The sequence below is a fragment of the Apis laboriosa genome, unplaced genomic scaffold, assembly GCF_014066325.1.
Source record: "Apis laboriosa isolate Shangri-la unplaced genomic scaffold, ASM1406632v1 scaffold34_cov151, whole genome shotgun sequence".
NCBI lineage: Eukaryota > Metazoa > Arthropoda > Insecta > Hymenoptera > Apidae > Apis > Apis laboriosa.
The window spans coordinates 7,144,726-7,167,217 of record NW_025222928.1 but is presented as its reverse complement, the minus strand read 5'-3'; the positions used below and the strand labels follow the sequence as shown (position 1 = coordinate 7,167,217).

The 22,492-nt window shown below is 44.0% G+C and overlaps 1 protein-coding gene across 2 annotated transcripts in view; it reads right to left on the bottom strand.

The window, feature by feature from the left end:
• The window catches only part of LOC122715128 (protein similar), a 31,187-nt gene that overhangs the window by 1,723 nt on the left and 6,972 nt on the right, over nucleotides 1-22,492 (bottom strand). For both annotated transcript variants that reach the window (XM_043937054.1, XM_043937053.1), the window contains exons 4-13: nucleotides 22,268-22,456; nucleotides 21,901-22,136; nucleotides 21,687-21,793; nucleotides 20,447-20,594; nucleotides 4,743-5,292; nucleotides 4,299-4,524; nucleotides 3,341-3,690; nucleotides 2,942-3,183; nucleotides 2,668-2,813; nucleotides 2,001-2,536 (exon numbers count right to left, since the gene is read on the bottom strand). In XM_043937054.1, the coding sequence (XP_043792989.1) occupies nucleotides 2,001-2,536; nucleotides 2,668-2,813; nucleotides 2,942-3,183; nucleotides 3,341-3,690; nucleotides 4,299-4,524; nucleotides 4,743-5,292; nucleotides 20,447-20,594; nucleotides 21,687-21,793; nucleotides 21,901-22,136; nucleotides 22,268-22,456 (2,730 nt within the window). The remainder of the gene's footprint in view (nucleotides 1-2,000; nucleotides 2,537-2,667; nucleotides 2,814-2,941; nucleotides 3,184-3,340; nucleotides 3,691-4,298; nucleotides 4,525-4,742; nucleotides 5,293-20,446; nucleotides 20,595-21,686; nucleotides 21,794-21,900; nucleotides 22,137-22,267; nucleotides 22,457-22,492) is intronic.

Below are 22,492 nucleotides of genomic sequence, written 5' to 3'. Positions count from 1 at the left end.
TATAATGCGTCATTAAACGTGGCGCGTGGCTTCTCGTCTTGCTATTTTAATCGATCCTCGACAGGAGAAGGGTAATACCGATTGCACAAGGACGTGGTCAGTAATATTCGACAGATGGTTTCGTTAACGACGTTACGTCAGAGAGTTCGCTTTTTTTGTTTAGGCTCGAAGCCTGACCGGCCACGTTTAATGACGCATTAAGGCGAACCTCGGCCCTCCGTACATGAGCACGCCGTTTTATATATATATATATTTTAACTTATACTTTTTAAAACGAACGAGAGCTGCTGCGTTTCGTTTACGAGAGACGAGGAAATTGGGAGGCGAGTTTTTTTTAAAATGCGAGAGACCAGGTCGATTTTGTTAAGATGTATATTACGTTTCTTTCTTCTACGCGTCTATTTGTGCGCACATCATCGCTTTATTAATTTAAAGATTTAACATTTTACGAAAAACAGATTCATTCGTTCGAGCTCGATATAAACTCGAGCGCGAATTATTTTTAATTAAACGATATATAATATAATAAATGGTGTATATATATATATATATAAATCATAAAAAAATATATATAAAACTATCATTCCCTATCGTTTATTATTTCGAGGTAAATTAAAGAATCGTTATTTCGCGATGCCATTATACTTATTATCTCGCTACACATGACACGTTCAAAAAGTAATTCATGTATTTGTGTAATTACAGAAGGCAATCGATCCAATAATCTTTGAAAATAATCTCATATATATATATATACTACGTTTTACAAATGTAAAAAAAATAAAAAAGAAAAAAAAAGAAGGAGAAAAAGAAGAAAAGGAAAAAGAGAAAAAAAATTTAATAATCTAATGCTATCGATAACGATCGATTGCTTCCTTCGTTACTGCTCGTTACGATTCAACAGCAAGAGAGTTGTTCGCCGGCACGTGCTCTCTTGCCGTTTACGTATATTCAACAAGTGGGTTTAGCAGCGTATAATAACCAAGGATGCAACATGATCGAAAGGGTATAAGAGACGCGATCTTCGGTGAACAAGAAAGAAAATGGAGGGCGATTGGAGAGCGTAAGGATGAGAAAGGAGGTAACGAAACGCAGCAGTTCAGATGATTCGATGTTCAATGTTCAATGTATTTGGACAATTCTTCAATCAACAATTTCATATACTTTGAAGTAGAATACATAACGTGACGTTAAACAGCTTTTACGATCGAGCGAATTTACATCGCCTAACAAGTTTCTCCTACTTCTTAAAAAGAATTATCGTCGAGCGATCATCTATCTATCTATCTGTCTATCTCCGTACTTCGCCGACATCTTCGTACTTTCCGACTCTTTTGTACTTTTCGTCATCTCGAATACTCTACTAATAAAATACTCTCTCGAAACTCTTCTCTCGCTCTTGGATCCCTCGTTCGCTCGATCTTTCTCTCTCACACTCTCTCTCTCTCTCTCTCTCTCTCTCTCTCTCTCTCTCTCTCTCTCTGCGTAACATTACGACTACTCGAATATCGTACTTTCCTAGAAAACTCGTGTAAAATCCATCGTTGTCCGCATCGCGAAATATGAGGATATCGTATTCTACAGAAACTGCTAACTCCGTAAGTTGATCCTTTACCGTTCGATCGGCCTTGACCGTTGAACTACTACTCGCGATTGGTCGCGGTTGAAGAGAAAAAAAAAAAAAAAAAGAGAAGAAAAGAAAAAAAAAGAAGAAGAAAAGATCAACGATCAAACGCAGAAGACGTTTTCGATGGACGGTCGGATTGAATCGCGACGCGGCGTTAAATCGAACTTAAAGGTGGGCGGCCCTAACACTCGTTTTAGGAACGCGATTTTCGCGTGATCCACGAAAAAAAAGGGGATCAGCGTTCCAAAGGCGAAAGACATATCGAAAAGTGAAACGATCGCGGGTTCGAAGGTGCGATCGAGGAGCCGGTTCACGTGCTCGCTATGCTCTTGGAGGGCTTCGGTTTCGCGAAGCATACGTATCCCGCACTCACATCGCAGCCGGACACCAGGAGATTCATTAGCACGCTGTTGCACGCTGGATTCCGCTGTGGGATCTGACCGATCGTGTCGCCGTTTTCTACGCCGTTCCGACCACACCTTCCGCTCTCGTTCCCCTCGCCATTCCTTCCGCCGCCGTCGCTACTGTCGCCACCGCCCCCGTCTCCTTCCCCATCCTGCGTCACGTCCAGCTCCGAGTCTATTCGATTCACGCTCTGCCGCCCGTTCCCTGCCGTACCATCGAACGATTCGTTCGCGAAATTATTATTTCGCAGGGCGTTTTGATGCGACACCAAGCGGCGCAGCAGTTGACTGTTCCCGAGGTTGTTCGACGGCGAGCATTTCCTCGAAGACGGTTGTTGTTGTTGTTGTTTGGTCAAGAGATGATCCTCCAGATGGCAGCTGCGTTTCGTGGACTCGTCGCATTTGATACGTTTATTGTCGTTTCCTACGTCTATCGAGGCAGTGTGAATACGCTTCGTTGGTCTGTCCACTTTGGAGGACCAATGGCAGTTATCTAGATTTATATCTGAGAGAGGACAACACAAGAGAGTGCATCAGTCGGCGGTGGCCGATTTTTTAATTAATTAATAACGCACCTGTATCCAACTGCTAAACTCCTAAAGATAAAATATGAAAGAGAGACTCGAAGACACTCACTTTTTCTAGGGATTTGGCCGAGAACTTGGACCGGATTCACCAAACCCCCACCGTGGTCGTTGTACTTTCTCGAGACGACCTGATCCGTTTTCAAAAGCTGTGCCAAACTAGAATCCGACGTTCGTTGCTCCTTCTCCGCCAACATCCTACAACACGCACGCGCAAAATTTTCAAAAAAAAAAAAAAAAAAAAAAAAAAAAAAAAAAAGTTTTCATCCCGCTTTCGTTTCATTTCCCTTCGCTTTTCATTTTTTCATTTAGCTTCTCACTCGTACCATTTCAAACCGTTCTTCTGATCCGTCGTCTGCGGCGGGCTCCACATCACCATATCGTTGCTGATAAGCAGATCCAACGCCTCGTCTTGATCCGACATCGGTATGTAAGGAGCCCTCAACTCCAACTCGTCGTCTGCTATGCTGTCGTTCAACCCCAACATCAACATCTCGTCCTCCGACAAACCGTCGGCGCCGCTACCACCGGTAGGGCTGCCCAACGAGTCTATGCTCCTCTCGGGGCTCTGCCAAGAGGAGAGAGAGAGAGAGAGAGGAAAAAAAAAAAAAAAGAAAAAGACGAAATAAGAAAAGGAACGTAACGCAATTATAAATTTGGAATCGAGAGAAAAGAGATTTTTTTATCCCTTTCTCTTTTCTTAATCAACGATCGCATCGACTCACTTGGCGATACTTGGTAAGCTGGGGTGAAACAGCGGTCGGATCGATGCTGCAAGGGCTGCTCGGCGAGTCGCCGTACATGAACGGGTCGCTGTCGGCCAAGGACTCCCCCAGATCCTTGCCTCTCGCAGGGGTGTCGCCCAACTCGGCGTCCTTGAGGGGGTCGCCGAAATCCGTGGATCGCAATTCGGGGGCCAACGCTCCGCCCGGGCTGAGCAGGGGACAATAATTGTCGCTACTAAGGATAAACTCGTCGAGCATTTCCGAGAGGAAAGGCGTGTCCTCGAGGGGGACGCATACGTCGCCAGGTGTGGGCGCCAGATGCGTTAGGTCCTCCGGCTCGTCCTTCAGCACTGCAACATTTTCGCAGTGCGAGAAATTTCCAAACGGACCGTTTGCTTTTCCGGCTCGACGAATAACGACAAGGGAAGGGGAGGAAAAATCGCTTTGTATGGCGCGAAATAACGGAAACGAGAAAGTAAAATAAATCGTTGGACGGATTGGATTTCTCTTTCCTCTTTTCCCAATTTTGTTCCCTCGTCCAAAAAGGAATGGATGTAACCGATTCTTTGATTCTCTTAAAACGTTTATCAAAATTGTCCGTACGTTCCTTCTAATGGGAAAAAGAAATGTCTCGAAAAAAATTTCGCGCTCTCATTAAGGGACCCCCGTTATCGAACCCTTTGCTCTCCAGCACCACTGCTATTTATATTTAATTCTTTTAAAATATCGCTTCGTAAAAATAGATTCCTCCTTACGTATAATTTTACGAAGTGTAATCTTATCTTATGAGTAATTATCTTATGGCAATCTTACGAACACGCGGGTCCGAGTTTGCTGGATCGAAACAGGCCTGGAGTGCAAAGGGTTAACACGATGGAAGAAAAAAAAAAAAAAGAAAAAAGAAAAAAGAATACGACGAGAGAATCGCGAGAAAGACGGGGGAGAAAGCGACACCCACTCGTAAGGCCTGGATGATCCTCGCTGAAAGTCAAGAAGCCTTTGTTCATGTCCTCGGTACGAGGTGCGAAGATACTCGCAGTCGCTGTTTGTGGCGGTGGTCTGCAAGTGATCTGCTGTTCCTGCTGTTGCTGCGTGGCAATGGAAGCGAACAGGTGTCTGGTGACCACGTGCGGTCTGTCCTGGCGTACAGCGGTCTCCGGATCGTATTCCACCGCGGGTTTACCCTAAAAGATCGTGCCACCGTTCACGAAAAATTATTCCACTCCCAAAAACAATATATATATATATATACATATATATATATAATATATATATATATATATACATATATATATATATAATATATATAATATATATAATATATATATAATATATATAATATATATATATATATTATTATGTATATTATGTATATTATGTATATTATTATATACACACGTACCTGGAACTCGAACGGAGCACGGCCACCGGCCGATTGCTGACGGCACTGCTGTTTCTTTTTGGGCTCGCTGTTCTCCTTGATCGACTCCTCGAGAGACTGTTTCAGCGCTTGAACACCGACGAACGATTTCTCCGTTGATTGGACCGGTCTCGGGAAGGTGTTATCCTTCCGCGAGCCGTCCTGAGCCTGGACGGCAGCCCTCCTCGGCTTGTTGTCCGCCGCGCGGAAAGTCGAGCTGGTCACTGTCAACGGTTTCGCGCGATCGAACGAGTCGACGCCGATTTCCGGTTGGGCGGGCGACAGGGAGAATCGTTCCTCGTTTCCAACGTCCAACGTCGCTTCTTCCAGGTTATTGTTGCTCTTGTTGCTCTTGTTGCTGTTGTTGTTGTTGTTGTTGTTGTTCACTTGGACGCGGAGACGAAGCTTGGTCGTGAGCAGAGGCTCGACGAGGACGGGATCGGCGGCCGGTTCCTCCGGCTTCACGGCCTTCTCGGTGTCACGTGCTGCGAGCTGACGCGCGCTGTACACCTCATCCTCGCGTTCCACACCGCTGAAAGCAGAAATCCTACCTGGTGGAAACTGGTCACCTCCGCGCGATCAACTTTCTCTCTCTCTCTCTCTCTCTCTTTCTCTCTTTCCCTCCCGGAAGAGGATCATCCAATTCTCCTCCAGGCTTTTGATTCTCTGAGAATATTAGGTATTGGAGAGATTTGGTCGATTTCGAGAGAAATTGTGAAGGAGTGGAAATTGGAATGGAAAAGATAGTATGGAAGAAGAGATTGATAGGTTTCTATAGCAGTATCACCGAATCGCGAACAGGTTGAATGGACGACTGAGACAGAGCTCGCATCTTGGACGGCCTACTTTAAGCCTCGAACGAGCTCGCGTCCCCCTCTCGTGCGCTGGTTCGCGCGGGTCCTGACCCTCGAGAGCGAGACCCACATGGCCACGGTTTTTTAACTTGCGATCCTCTCTCCATCTCTCCCTCTCTCTCTCTCTCTCTCTCTCTTCCTTACGTAACAATTATTACGCGCCGTTCGATCGGTCGGCGAGCCGCGAAACGAGCGCGCACTCGTGGTTGGCCGAGAGTAACGAAACTAGTTTCTTCTCGACCGACCGATCGAGTTCCCTCAATGAAAATTCTCCCTCCCGATTCGAGCATCGGGAATGACTGGCACTGGATCGAGGTCGGTTAGCTCGAGCTCGAGCCATTACCACGGTCACATTTTATGGGCTTTCTCGAGCACGTTTATTTATCGCCTAATCCGAAGAGTTAACCCCGTCTGCCAAAATACCAAATCGTTTATTTCCGAACGGCGGCCGATCTTGATTGCTCCAAGGTATTAGCGATACCAGCACACTGGTCGATCTTACTTACTTTCCCCTTACTAAGAATTTCGCGATCTTTTAGGTAAAATAATCGTTATCCGTTTGCGAATAATAAATAAACGAATATCGCAATGAATCGAGCGAAAGCTTCGTACGATATCGAGGAATTAAAGTTTAAAAATTGCTGGATCGAGATCGTTCCGCAACCGGTAGAAATACATGGGAGACGAGGCCGATCTCTGGACGAGAGCCGAATCGTTCGATATTTCGTTTTCGATATAGGTTATCGCGGAGGTTAAGAGCGCTTAAACGGCCCATCGAGCATCGTAAGCGAGGCGTAATCGGTGAACAGGGCCACGAATAATAAATTTTCATTGAACGGGACAAGCGTCAACTCGTCGATCATTCGTCACGGATTTATCTTATATCGCCACGAATAAGACGAACGCGGTGTTCAACGGATATAAAAAGGAAAGAAATTAGGATGAAAGACGCGAAAAGGCAATTTCCAATAAATAAACTTGCATGGGATAGATCGTATATGGGACACGATGCGAGTTTAAACACCGGTTAAACTCGACGAAAGTGAAAAAAGAGAAAAGAGAAAAAGAGAGAGAGAGAGAGAGAGGAAGCGTGAAAACGGCGAGAGAGACGTCTGACGATATTCGCGCTTAGCTTGCGCATCGTGTAGACCGAGCCGAGCACTAACTAACTTTAACCAGTCGCAACGGCTCGGTAATTGTCGCAAATTGACCAGCGGGACCCCAAACGTGGAACGGCAGGAGCTTGGTTGCAGCCGCCTCGTGGTTGCGTACGTAAATCACGAGCGAGAATCTCGATCGATCGGTCTTGGAAGCTTGGGAAGTTTGGGTAAAAGGAGAGTCGTAAAATTTCCTTTTCCAATTCGTCGAAACAATTCTATGGTTGGAATCTCCTCGATTAGATTCGGTTCGAATTGTTCGATCGGCGGGGAACGTCCTCCTCCTCCTCCTCCTCCTCCTCCTCTCCCTCCCTCCTCCACCTCGAGCGGGCGCGAGTTCGCGAATCGACTTGCATAACGTAGTAGCACGATAAAAAACGCGGCTTCGAGCGGGACTTATTTTTAGTTGGGCCACCGGTCGTTCGTCTTCGACCGTTTCTTCGAGTGTTGTTGGCGAGCGAGATGAATTCTGCCGAGCCGCTCAAGTAGGAAAATAAACGGCGCGACCTCGTACGCTTCGCGACAACGTGTTGTCGACCCGCGAGATTAGCGATACCTCCGAGGGAGGGAGGGAGGGAGGGAGAGAAGGAGAGAGAGAGAGAAAGGGAGAGGGAGAGGGGAGGAGGGGAGTTGGTTCTCTTTCTCGACGATCCAAAATCGTCGACCATTCGTTCGATCGATTTCGATCGAGATAATTGAGTGAAAGTAATGTTTTCTCCATCAGCGGGATTAATATCGTTTCGCGGGATCTAGATAAAGAACGATAAGGAAAAAAGGGAATCATCTTTGAGACGACGAAACGTATCGTCGGGAAGAGAGAGAGAGAGAGAGAGAGAGAGAGAGAGAGAGAGAGAGAGAGAGAGAGAGATTAGGTTGAGTTAGGTGCGAGTTAAATATGCGGCCGGTATTGTTAAAAATAGAGTGACGGCCGACCGCCGGGTTACTTGTGCAATCGAGCACGTGGGATCAATCCCCTCTTTCCACCGATCTGCCCATCTGGTAACCCCCCCCCTGCTTCTTGTTTTCCCATTCTTCCGCCTATTCTTCCGTCCTCCTCCCTCAAAATTTCCCGCCCACGTCTCGCGATCATCGTCTCCTCCTCCACCTCCTCTGCTCCTCCTTTTTCCTTTTTCTTCACGATTATCCACGGCGACGATGACGAGAGGGAGAGCCTCGAAAGAGCACGGACGAGAGAAGAGAGGAGGGAGGGGAGCGGAGAACGGAGAGCGAGTTTGCCAACGATTTTGGCACGAATCACAGTCGACACGCGTTCTTCTTGGGCGGCCTTTGCCTCGTTCGTCGGGGGCCTCCTCCTTGCCCTGAGAAAAAGGGAGGCCGCCATCGTACGTCTTCTCGTCGTCTCCGCTTGGCACACGGTTCGAAACACGATCGCCGAACGAAAAACCTCGCGTTTCCTCCTCTCGAATCGATCCTTCCTAGCTCACGACACGGGCGGGACGAGGGGCTGCCCTTGAAACGGAAACAAACAACGCGACAACTTCCTGTACCCCGCGCGAGAATGACGTTTCTCGAGCACACGACGATGCCGAGAGAGAGAGAGAGAGAGAGACTTTTTTGGCCGAGATACAAGAAACCGAGCCTCTCTTCTTGACGTCCACGGTCGAAAATCGGTAGGGCGATTAAAGAAGGAAACGCGAACTTGTTTACGTAGCGGAGTGGGGAGAAGGGAGGGAGAAAGGGGAGGGGAGTGGACGTTACGAAGTGGAAAAGAAACTAGTGGTGTGGTAGTGTCCGGTTTCGCGAGCATGGGAAGAAAATTACACGTCCCTCCCCCCTCCCCCCTCGCCCCGTGTGTATGTGTGTTTGTCAGTGGTTTTGCCGTTCGAATAACCGAGTGCGTCGAAGTTATGTAACGATACAAGCCACGCTGCTGCTTGTTGCCTACCAGAGCTACCCTCCCTGTTGAAAATTGATCGATCGTACGATCCGTGGACTCGCGTCATTCTCTCTCTCGCGTTTCGTCTCGTCTCCGCGTCCCAACTCCGCGTCTATTCACGCAAACGTCTATCCACCAACAATCGAGAGAAAAGACTATAATAAGCGTATATTATATAGTTTTTAACCTTAACCGTTTCGCCGATGAATAAATATCCAGCCGATCTAGTTTAACGTTTGACGTTTCCTAAATATCCATCGTCCCAACAACGTTCCCTTTTGTTCAGGAAAAACAGGTTCGACCGATATCTATATATACATATATATATATATATAAATATTCGCTCGATATATTAGTCCCTTCCTCGAATCCAGTAGTCCTCGACCGTCAAACGATCATCGTTCCGTTCGCGAAACGCGTGTGAAGACGAGTGGAACGAGGAAAAAAAAGAGAGGGGGGAGAGGCACGCGATCTCTGAACGCTCTCGTCTTCCGGCAAACGGTAGGAATGGCGCACGATTGGCACTGGCACTGACACTAGCGGGAGAAACGTTGCACTCGCACTGGCTTCGTTCGCTCGCTCGCTCGCTCGCTCGCTCGAGGATCGCGCGCTCTGCGCTTGCCGCGGCGCCCGTGTGCGTCGCCGCGACCAGCCACACTCTCTCTCCATTCACCCATATTCGATCCGCGATTTCGCCGCCGTGCTCGTCTTTCGATCGTTCCCTCACCTCTTGTTCGTCGCGCTCTCTCTCTCTCTCTCTCTCGCTCGCTCGCTCGCTCGCTCTCTCTCTGTTGCGTGACACAATCGTACGACGATGCTCGCGATATCTGACCGATAACTGGCAGACGACGAGCGATCACGCCGATCGGTTTTTATGAACTATTGAACAACGACGAATACGAATATGAATAATAATAATAATACGAGGATCGCTTATTTTGCATACAGTTTTTCTTTTTTTTAACAACCTGTGTAAATTACCTGTCCAACATGAGTAATACATAGGCTATCTTCTGTGTTTTCGATAAACGGTTACAAATGTGTAACCGAATGAAAAATATGTAGCTACGTATCGAAGGGAATCGGAGTTGAAATATTTTAAAATTTTCTTTTCGAGAGGATTATTAAGAAACGTGTAGATATAAATGTGGATGTAAAGTAGCCCTTTTCGATACACTCAATGCCGAATCTATATCCGTTAGATCAACCACAGACAATTCAAGAGACAATTTGTAGACAACTTTAACGTTATTCTCTCGTTTTCACTCTCATTACGCTCACTAATAAATAACGAAATACGTACGGAATTCGGATTATAATTGCACATAGATTTGAATTGCATTTGAATAATTATCACGCATGTTTCTTGTTAGATGTACAAAAAAAGAAGAAGAAAAAAAAAGAAGGTCGCGTTAGCGACGACATTTAAATCGTGAAAAAGAAAAAGATTGTAAGTAATGAGAAAACGAACGCAACGGACTTATTGACGCGCGAATAATAATGAAATTCGCGTCACGATATTACCGATTGCCTACCTGTTTCATCGTGCAATTTTATTCAAACGGGCCGATCGCGTGACTTTCCCGTGCGAATCTCCGTTTCTTTCCACTAATCGAGTAAACCGATTCAATTTCAACGGAAGAAAACGAAAAAGATTCGAATCCGACATCACGTGCCTCTTTCGAAAAAGTTCATATCAATTCCTGATCTCGATCGCGAATATATATACCTCGAAATGTATTCTTTTCGAAAAATTTCTAATTCACCAATCTCGATCTTTTGATTCTTACCTAAATTCTTAGTCAACTCATATACATGATTATACATATATCTATACACACTTTTGCGCTTTCGTTCGATTATCAAAATCGAATACGCGATGGGATCGAATGGACGGCGTGAAACACGGTGGTAAACACGGTTGGTAGAGAGACGAGCGGCCGAGAACGACTGTCGCAAAAAAAGAGTGTTTTTTGCCGCAGCAGCGTGGCTGGGCATCGCGGCGAGGCGCGACGTGTGACACGCGGTGTAATACCGCGCGCGACAGATTATCTACCCAAGCGAAGATAAACCTTACCTCGTTACGAAATATACGATGTAGGATCGCGACGGTGAGAGAGAAAGAGGAAGGAAACGCCGCGTATTTCGATAAACTGTGACTCGCCTCGCCTCCCCATTGGTCCGGATTTCTTCTTACTCAATCGTGCAATCGAGGAGACGAGGAGGAAAACGGTAAAAAAAAAAAAATAAAACTGGAGGAAAATGCGTGAACGAGAAGAAAAAACAAAATGGATCGGCCACGAAGGAAGAAGGGAGGAACTGTGACAAACACGTGGGTGGCGAGTGGAGTAACCTAGACAAACAAACAAGAGACGGAGAGAGAAGGAGGAGGAAGAGGAGGAGGGAAGGGAATAAGATGTTTTTCGGTGGAAACGAAAATACTCTAGTCCTCCTCTTGCTACGTTTTCGCGGCAGCTTTTGCGTAGGTTCGAGAGGTTTCTCGTCACGAAGGTGTGTCACTTCTCCAACTTCCTCGACCCCGTTTTTTTTTTTTTTTTTACTTTTCTCTACATTTTTCATACCACCATTTTCTACATCCTGGATAATTCGTTATCTTTTATTTCCGTTGCTTCTACGCGCGAGTTACACCCTCGATTTCTCTGGGAGAGAAAAACGACGAGAGGAAAATTAGCTTCCCCTAAAGCGAGGCTAATCCAGGCTAGGGAACGAGATAGGGGTCTCGTGTCCCGTTTTATGGCCCTTTACGAAGTCGATGGTAGGATATATATATATATCGTATCGATCTACACCAAGTATCGAGAACTCGGTATTTATCCAAGTGCTCGTCAAAGGCATTTCGACCATAGCCTGCGTCAATGTTTACCACGTATTTCGTATTTATCTTTACGCGCATCGTGATAAGCCTTTATTTAAAAAACTCTTCTCTTCTTTTTTATCGCGATAGAGAAAAATTCGAATCCGAATAAGAGTTTAATAAGTTTTCAAGAGGAGATTGACGAGATTCCATTTAATATATTTATAAATTAAACGGCGTTCATTTGTCTGCCGCGAGAAAATGAAACTTTATTCAAGCATGCACGGGGTGTCTCGTATATCGCGGCGATCGCAGTGAATTTAAAAATACCCAGCCCGCGTAGAACGCTTAATCGAGGACGTCGAACTTGCGCGCACGCTCGTGGCCCTCGTGGCCGACACGCGATTCCAATCGCCGATGTCCGACTGAATACCGATCCATCTATATTTGCCGTTTAATCGCTCCGATTGTTATTAATTCAGGATGAGACTTATTAATTCAGGATGGATTCACTGGAAACTTCGATCATTCAATTAATTATATCGTTTCACATTGACGATAATTTTGGTAAATAACGATTCAACGATTCCATTTCTTTCCTTTCGTGCTCCCATTCAAAAATTTCAATTCGATTCAAAGGCGTCCACAATTTGATAAATCTAACGGATCTGATAACAATTTATTTAGATTTGAACGGTTATTGATCGGAACGAAAGAAATTGGCGAATTGACGTTGTTCGATTTTTTCCTAGATCAGGAGGATTCCTGATATTATCGGAACGACATCTCGAGTCGTTAAATAAAAGCGAGGGTTTTTCTTTCTTTTTTCCATCATCGAGGTTGTTGATCGTAAATTATTAAATTTCATGCGGCTATAAAATTAGAAGAAGCTCGACGGACTGTCGGCGTTAAAGTTAAAAATATTAACCGGTGCCAGTGATGCGTATTGCGCAATGTGTTGGAAACCGAACGATAACGTAAATCGTGTTGAACCTTAAGCGTGTAACCTGGTTCCTATCGAAACCCATCTAGCTTCAACGTTTTATAATTCGATGTGGAATGTAATCAAAGCTTTGGAGATCTCATTTTCGTCCTCCTTGTAAAAGATATTAATCTATATATAAATATATATATATATATATATATATATAAAAAAGAAAAAAAAATGGATCTTCGAAAGAAGACGAGTCTATCTAAACTTTTTTTTAACTTCATATCGTTGCCTCGTAATCGTAAAATTTGGTAACATAAGTACACAACAGTTACGAAACATCAGATACAACGACCTAGATCAAGGAATCTTCCATCGTTCTAACTTAAATCGTCGACGATTACGATTTTCCAATCGACGCGCTATTAACGCGTTTAACTTTGTCCCTGTGAGAAAATTCGAGTCACGAATCGAATTAAATATTAATAGCCCTTTGTAAGCTACCGTCAACTATTTCGGTGCACTTTGGCCTTGCTCTCGATCCACGTATCAATCGAATCGCCTTCTCGCATCTCTTCTTAATCCTTCTTCTCGTTCACTCGTTGAAATTCTCTCTTCCTCCTCTGTTAAAAATCGTTATCCCCCGTTAATTAGACATTTATTTCGTCTCTTCCCACTGCGACGATCACTTGTTCAAATTTCGAGATCGAGACGGGAAAAACTCGAAACGATACGCGAGCACGTGCGCTAAACCGTGACCAATTTCTCGTAAAGCGACGCAATCTATTGTTAAACGAATGACAACTCTGCCTTCCTTAGTGAAAATATCCTGATCTGGTAATATTTTTTTCTCTCTCTCTCTCCCCTTTTTTTTTTCTCAATTTTCGTTAAATAAATTCGAAGAATATTTTCTCACTATCTCTTTGTCATCCGAGTTAAAATTAAATGGAAAGAAAAAATTGAAAATTGTGTGTTTACGATAAATTATAGATAGAACACTAAGGAAGGCAGAACTGACAATCACGACGACGCACCCGACTCGAAATCACTGACAGGCGAATCAACTTTTTGTATTGAAAACTTGAATCGGCCGCTTCCCCTTCTCCTTCCCCTCCTCTCCAACAATCAAAGGATCATTCGATTTCGCCGTGCCGTTGTTGCCGCGATCCAACCGTTAATACTGCGCACGAATATATCCCTTCCTCTGGATGGCACGCGCGAAATCAGTCACTCGTTCGCCAATACTAAAATGTGTGTCACGAGGCGCTAGCTAATCCGAGCTAGCGAACTCGCTCTCGCTGATCGCTCGCGTCATCGGTTTTCGCGAGATAGCGCTCGCCTCTCTCTCTCTCTCTCTCTCTCTCTCTGCCTCTTTTATATCGTTCTATCGTTCGAGACCATCTCCTCCATCTCTGTATACGAAAGATTCTAGTCCGACTACGTTGTTTCTAATATACATACATTGTTAGCTTAGTCTACGAATAGATTTATTTGAATAGTTCTCTATCACCGAGCGAGACGAGCTGTGTCGTGTTTACCGTATTCGTTTAAGCTCTAACGTTGGTTATATAAGCTACCGGCAATTGTGCAGCTTACTTAAACTGCGGTTGAAAAGGGGGAACGAGGAGACGAGTCATATGGTCTAGATAGAAATGGGTCGCTCTTTTTCTCTCTCTCTCTCTCTTTCTCTTTTTGTTTTTTTAAATACGGAATTATACCGAATTTCTCTCGCCAATTATACCCAGTTAAAATTTAAATTCGTTTATCTTTCTTCTCTCTTTTCTTTCTTTTTCTTTTCCATCGGTTGTTATCGAACGACAGATCGTTCGACGCAACAACAAATTCCTGGAATAGACACTTGAATCCGTTTAAAATCAACCAGAGGAATTCATTATTACCGACTCGTAACGAATCGAGATATCGGATACATCGTGCGCGAACACGATTATGTGTGACCATCGTTGACCAATAACGTGCACGGATCGTGAATCGCGGCGGCAAGGTCTTTCTTAGATAAGAAATTGATGGAAATTTACGTGACTCGGCAGGATATATTACAACCTCTCGAACGAATCGACGAATCATCAATTTGCGGTCGAGAGAGAGTCGATGAATTTTTTTTTCTTTTCTTTTTTTTTTTTTTTTGTTTTTCTCTCGCTCTTCAATCTCGATCCCGGCTCGGATGGTAAAGCGATCGTAACCGACATCGCTCCTCGACCGAACGGAAATCCGTTAAGAGGAACGAACGACGTAATTTCTCTCCAATTTGGATGATTGAACGTGAAAAAAAAAAAAAATGGCGTCCCCTTCAATTTAGTAATAGGTCGATCGATCGATACGGATCGGATCTATCGCGAAGAGTTTCGCGTCTGGGGGCCAGCCACTCCTATTGTCACTGAAAACGATCCTTATGCAATCGAGCCGGCTGACAGTCAAGGTCGCTCGCGTGACGCGCTACGAGAATCTCGCCTCCTCCGTGCCCGCGAAAACTCGAACATCTTTTGGGTTAAAATTTCTTTTTTTTTTTTTTCTCTTTTTTCANTTTTTTCAATAAAATTTATCTTTTCACACTTTATCGCTTTTTTTTTTTTTTACACCATGGATACGAAGAAAGGATGATTAAGCGTGAATTACGGAGAGCAAACACAGGTGCACTGTAATCGGTATAAAGAAGAGTACGAGATACGTGAAAAATTTTCATTAATATTTTTTGGAAGAGAAGGGTAATCGAATGTGTGCATTTTTTTTTTTTTTTTGCAATTGACGATTAATAAAACTGATGCTGATCGTCACTGATGCACGCTTTCCATTTCATAGCGAAAATTGGGCGAAGAATAGGGAAACAAAAGAGGATTGGCCAATTCGGTTGCTGCGAACACGTGACGAAAATATGATCGATACGCGTACATCTACGCCGCTGATTTGCCGTGTAAACGTTATCTTACAAAATGTTGCATAACAAGTGCGTGTTGTTAGTTTCCTCTTTAGAAGTTTTGGAACCATCGATGATATAAGGGACGAGATGAGAAGCAAACGGATAGAGGCCGCCCTGTGCGCGATGCGCGTGTTCCCTTTGATCGAGGCGCACGAGAGAGAGAGAGAGAGAAAGAAAGAATCGAAAAATAAGAAAAAAAAAGCGATTTAACAAGCGCTATCGAGAGTCGAACCATTAAATCGGATTTGAATCGAGATCAAAGCACCATGAATAGTCGCTCTTTTCTTAATTTCTCGCAAGTTAATTTTCTTGGAAACAAAAATTCTTTTTTATCGACTGAGAAACGTCTGGTTGAAAAACAACAAGCACATGGCACGTATAAGAATACTCAACGTTGAAAGGGTTAAGTTATAACGAGTTAAACTCTTGTTTTCATCAGACCTTGCTTGCGTCAATTTTATCTCGTTGATAAAAGCGGGAGACTATTATCAGAGAGACTAAAGTATACGCACGCTGAAAGAATTCGAATATACGATACGAGATCGTATACGCTTTCGAAAAATTTCTTTACCGATTTAAGATTATGAAAAAGTTTCGAACGAACAGATCGATTGAAATGTTTCGCAAAATGGAGAATTATATTATCCACTACTCGACTCAACGTTTGCCCACGCGTCAGGATGTGCTAAGATCCTATTCTTTCCGACGAGCTTCCGGGCACAGGAAGTCTCGCTTCCCACAGGGTTTGTACAGACCAGTCAAGAAACTTGAATATCCATTAAGATCGCGCGGTAACGTTAGCCACGTTAGGCTCGAAGAAGAATCTGGTCTTGCTATCGTGTGACCACCACCCGACCTCGTGTATCCGCGCGCCAATACGCACATTACGTCCCTCTTCGAAACAGGATTACTTCCAACTCTGTTTCCCTTTCTAAACACGTTCTAGATTCCGTCAATTTCCCGTCTCGTCAATGAAACGCATTGTACGATTTATCAACACCGATAAACAAGCGGATTTCCGCCAACATAATAAACACACTCTTCAGAGAAATTTCAAGTTAAAAACTCGTTCATTCGCACGAATCGAGACAAAGAGGCGAGATATCTGTTTGGAAATTTCTCAAAAAACGGATCTCTAATTCATTTACAATCGATCCTCGCACCATCCTCTATCTCTCAATCCCGAAACATCCAAAATCCTAAAACTTACTATTCTATTATAATTTTAAATTAAAAAAATTTTCTTCACGGTCACTTAAGAATATCCGTTAAGAAATGTGCGAATATCGAGACACTTCCGGTTTTTATTCAAACGTCTTCTTCGAGCAAAAAGCGACTTCCCGCTCAACGGTCGCTCGCTCGTTCAGTCTCTCCTCCCGAGAACCATTCGTCACTGCTTTTCATTGAGAAGCATCGGCTGCGCGATAGGCTGCCTCGAGGATGCATCGATCCGTCGAATCCGTGTATCAACGATGCACAATAACCCCCACCCTCCCTTGTCCCTTCGTAACTTATTCAGAAGATTCGATTCGAGAATTAGTTGGTCGGTTTACACGGTGAGAGCGCGTCTTCTCCCGCACCTCGCTCTCGACCGGAGATAACTAGCTCGTTCTCACGGAATTGGAAGTCGCGTTCGTCGTAGGATTGTTGGGATTGTCCCTCCTGGATGGCGAAGGGAGAGCCGCGGCGACCGAGTTTGCGCGCCGCCCGACTTTCTCCCATTCGATGAATCGCTCTCACTTTCGTTCGGGGTCGCGCCAACTGACACTGGGCGAACAAGAGCAGTATCGACGACCGCGGAGGAGAAGGAGGGGGAGGAGGGAGCGCGACGGTTAAAACGGTGGAAGAGCCGCGGGAATACGCAAGTCGCGCAAGCGCCGCGAGACGCGTCCAGCTCTCTGCCTCTTGCCCTTCGCTTTCACTCTCTCGTCACGGAAACAATCCATCCTTTTTTCTTTCTTCCTTCCTTTCTTTCTTTCTTCTCCCTTCTCCTCTCGACTTACACTCCCCGGAATATACGGCCCTCTCAGCCTCTGAATTCTCCATTCTCCTGCTCTCCTATTATTATTCGTGAACAATTTTGTGAACAACGAATTACTACCTGATCTATTCTCTCTCTTCCCCCTTCCTGTCCCTTCTCCTCCCCCCCCCCCCCGTTTTACGATTATTGGAGGTTAAAAGTTTCGGATATAATGGAGAAAGGATGTGGAAGGACATTGCTCGGAGGGCAATGAACAAAATTCGAAGAGGCTGAAAGTAAATACGAAAAGTCGGAGAAGATCAAAGATTTTGGAGAAAGGGAGATGAGAAAAGCTTGTAAATTAATATATAAATAAGCATCATATTTCTCTTACATTTACTTTGGGCCTATGCATTGTTTGAAATCGACACAAAGATGCGGCGCAGATATTATTGATATCTCTCTAGTTGTTAACGCCTCTGAAATAAATGGAAAATTTAAAGCTCGATTCAGCTTGACATTTTTCCTCTTCCCTTTATAAGAATTATTTCCTCAGTATTCTACCTGCCATATTTTTCCTCCGAATTATCTTATACCGAACAGCTCGCCTTTTCAACCGAGCCTCCGAGGATAAACGAGCCATCCACGAGGAAGGCACGAGAAATCGAAATCCGACTTTAGACACCACTTTCATCTTTTGGATTGGCCAAAAGAGTCGACCTTGTACCTCGCGAAAATCGATGCAAGATAGCGGAAAGCGTTGCACGGTTACAGCCCTCCCTCCCCTCTTTTATTCCCAAGGACGGTATTCGAAAATTTCACGAGCCCTTTCCTCAAAACCCACACTTTCTTTCTTTCTTTCTTTCTTTCTTTCTTTTCATTCCAACGAAACGAAGCGAAACTCTCACTTCTCGAAGCGAAGCGTAGAAAAAAGAGAGCTGGTCGTCCTTTCGTTTCGGTTAAAGAAAAAGAAAAAAAAATGTCAAGCCTCGGGCCTGACACTCGTACACCGCACGTTTCATAATTACGATAGCTCAGCGTTGCGAAACGCGTATTGGCGCGTGAAAAAAATTTGGCACGTTCCGATTCGTACACAACGTTTTGGCCGCAACGACCATCTATGCAATAAACCGTCGTCGAGTTATCTTGTTCGGCTCGAAACGAGGGGGGGGGGGGAGAAGAGGAGGGAGAACCCTTATACCGTTTATCTTCGCTCGTTTCCCTTCCTCGGGATATAACCTTATAACCGCATCGATTTCGAATTTTCCCCACGACGATAAACCGAAATCGATCCCCGTAAGGGAGCAATAAACTAAATCCGGAAGATTCAGTGACGGAGGAAGAAGAGGGGGAAGAGAAAAGAAAAAAAAAAAAAAAAAGAAAAGGATCCAAAAGGAAAATTCGAAAGAGGAAATACGAAATCTAGCAACCCTCGGATCGACTAAACTAAAGGAGGATCCCTAAACTCCTTTAGGGACAAGGGACAAAGAGGGATGTCGGGGATCTTTTTTTTTTTTTTTTTTATGTGGGGCAAGAGATTCCGCTTGCTCGACGATCATCTTGCTTACTCTTTCCGAGGGTTGGACCCTTTTGGACGCGTGTTACGCAAGAAGTGGGGGGCCGAGAGGAGGGGATGGCATCGACTCGAAATTACCGCGGGAATGAAGACGGGATGGAAGAAACGGTAACAGTTTTATTTGTTTCCCGATGACTGAATACCGCGGCGCGCCTGTTTGTTTGACCGGTTGAATAGAGTTTAATAGTACTCCTACTCTTTTTACTTCGTATTACCGATTGATGATAATTGATCAAAATTGTTTTTACCGTTTAACTTTTACCGTTTGAATGTAATCAACACGCTTCGCGATTCTCGGATTGGGTGCATTAACATCTTCTTAAATGTAAATAAATTATTCATAAGCGTGCGAATACTATTGCTATTTTTCACAGAACGATGAACGTAAGATGTAAATTAAATTCTTTATAAAAGTGTATCTACGTTGAGAGAATTTCTAATGAAATTTCTAATGAAATTAATAGCCAAAATGATCGAGATATATCAACAGCTATATACTAAGTATTCTTTGTAATGTGATAAAAAAATATATAAATATATATATGCGTGAAAATTAATGAAATTCCACAAGTAATTTTTTCTTGGACAATTGTTCCAATCGAGGAGACGTCCTCGCCCTACGTACACGGACAAGTTCATTGCTAGCTCACAGGCACACATTGCGTCATAATTATTATCGTTGACTAGCTAATATCGCTCTTCTACGTTTCGCGGAAAAACATGTAATTTGCTGCGCTACTAGAATTCGCTCTAGACACGTAGCATGTGCGTTTAAACGCGACACACGCGTTTCAGATGTCTGAAGACCTGACGCAAGTTCCGGAGATACTCGTATTGCTAAATGTTGCGTCAGTTGTGCCCCATAGCACAAGGAGCTAAAACGAGAAATGGAGGGTAGATTCGATGGGGTAGAATCTTGCCGACTTTGGCAAGATAAATCCGCCTCGTAAAACGCGGAAAAGGCGGTGCTAGTCAGAAGTATCTTCCGAAGGGAGGGAAAAGGAGAGAAAGAGAGAAAGAGAGAGAGAGAAGAGAGAGAAACGGGCATTGGATTCTAATCGATAAGAGGGATCTGCATGCAAGCGTAAAAAAAAAACATGAAGAGCACTTACCTTGCGTGATTAGCGGCGGTAATCGTTTAGTTTAGCTAAAAAGAGTTCGGTGAACGAAAAATAGGTGTCGTGTAATCTGATGGAGGGGATAAATAAACTAAAGGCGTTTTCGAAGCCTTCCTTTCGCTAAGGAAATATACGCGATATTTGTTTTGTTATGTTATACGAAGGGAGGGGGATATTTGAGAAGAAAGATATCGAGCTGGTTTTTTTTTTTCTCGATCGAGGGACAGATCGTAAAATTTAAGTTTTATCCCTCCACCTTTAAAAGTATAGTCTCGAATTCACTGAAACTCTCTCGTGTTTTAAAGATCAAAAGATGCAAAAAATTAATCATGCGTAGAATAATTATATAGCATGCACAGAAATAAGCAGGAAATGGAAGATACTCCGTAACACACGCTCATGCAGGGGGACGTGAAACGTGATTAAAGATAGATTGATCCTACCTTAGAATGTAATTTACACACACGACGGACAATGGTTTTTGCTGCTTGGAACAGTGAATTAGAGTGGCTTGTGTCACGACCCAAGCGTATCCTCCACGTTTCCCGAGAAATCTGTAGGCGACCGTCTCGCATTGACCCTTGCTGAACACTGAAACAGCGCGAAACAGATTTGAATCAGATTCAACGCGGCCAAAGATTCTTAACGCTCGACGGGATTTCGAGGGGTTTTATAGTCGTCGTATCGATACTGCGCACGCAACGTGGATGACGAAAGATTCGCACAGGAATTACCAATCTCTCGCGCGTAATCGGGTGAAATTTTAATCGTGAAATTTTAATCGGGGCGGGGCAATTGTGGAATCGAATTATCGTTGAAAACGCGACACGCATCATTATCGATATCCTCTGAATCGCTAGCGAAAGTTTTCTCTTATCAAAGTTTTCGCTATTCGTTTTAGTGGAATAAAACGAGATTATTCTACCGTGAATTTTTATATCGTTCGTTCCGAGCCAGCTTATCGAGGATGATGCGTGCGGACGGAGAAGGTTCTTCGAAGCTTCCCTTATCGCGATCCGCAGGAGGAATGGAACGCGCGTGGCGCTGGTCCCTTCTCGTAAATCGAGAGATGGAAAGAGAGATTACATTCGATCACGAAATGGACCACGTATCTGTGGCATGAGACGGTATAAAAACTTGGCATGGATCTATAAAGAAAATTTGTAACTATTTAATTAAAAAAAAAAAAAAAAGGAAGAAAGAAAGAAAGAAAGAAAGAAAAATAACGGAAGCGATAAAAAAAATATTTGCTCATAAAATTCTTGTTAATAAATTGCTGCTCTTGAAATCTTTTATAATGTCGTTCACCCGACATAAAGATCGTACAATTCCTCTCGTCTAAACGCCTACAACTCATCTTTCTTTTTTTCTTTCGTCGCAGCTACGTCGATCGATACCATCTCTCACGTATCAGATGAGAAGGGATCAGAAGTGATTCCGCTCGAAACGAGGTCACGTGTTTCAAGATTTTACGATCCTAATGAGCTCAGAAAAAAATTTCCCTTATTAGTTTTTAAATCGTTAAAAAAAAAAAAAAAAAAAAAAAAAGCTTTTGAATCAACAGTCAGTAAAGCGTTTACACGCACACGCGAATGAAACATTAGCTCGCTCGCTAACTAAAATAGCGAACGAGCCGTGAACGTTCGCGTTTATTCAAATGACCGTCAATTGGCTTTTACTCACGTGATTTAAAAGATTTATCCAGAGCCAAATTGTCGAGGGCGTGATAGAACTCGAAAACGGATTGTCCCACTAACTCCTCGCTGTTCCAACCCAGATATTCGGCCAATCTAACGTATGGATAACGGAAAACATTATTTTTTTTTTTTTTTTTTTTTCCCCCAACATTTATCTCATTTTACGCACAACTTTCACGATCTGCGTGAAATGTACTCACTTTTCGTCGGCGTACGTGAACTTCATGCTGAGGCTATGCTTGGAGAGGAAAGTGTGACGTCCCAACGGTATCTCAATGTTGCTAGGGTGCGGTATGGGACATCCCAAGAGAACCAACGATGCTCCGGTGTCCCGTTCGTTCCCCTCCTCGTCCTTTTTATTTTTCGTGTCGTCGTCCTCCGACGAATTCAATATCGGATCGCGGATATACGTTAATCTACCGGTACAATGAATCACCTGTCGTGGACAAAAAAAAGAAAAAAAAAAAAGAAAAAAAAGCATTGCATAATAATTAACCGGAACATTGTTGTTTTTCTCTTCCTTTATTTATTCCCGTGGCTGACGAACCACGTTGAAAAAGTTTCTACCTTGTAGGAAGCGCTTTTCAGATTGACCTTCCTTCCTTTGCTGGTCAACGTACACTTAAGCCGTAAGAAAAAACTGCAAGCACGTTTTTCGCTGTTCTCGAGTACAGGTTTCGAGGACAGGCATTCCCGCAATTCTTCGTGATCGCACGGATGGCTGTATTCGTACACGCTTTGACCCATCATATCCATCTGAAACGAGCACGAACGGAATCGTTAATCAAAGGT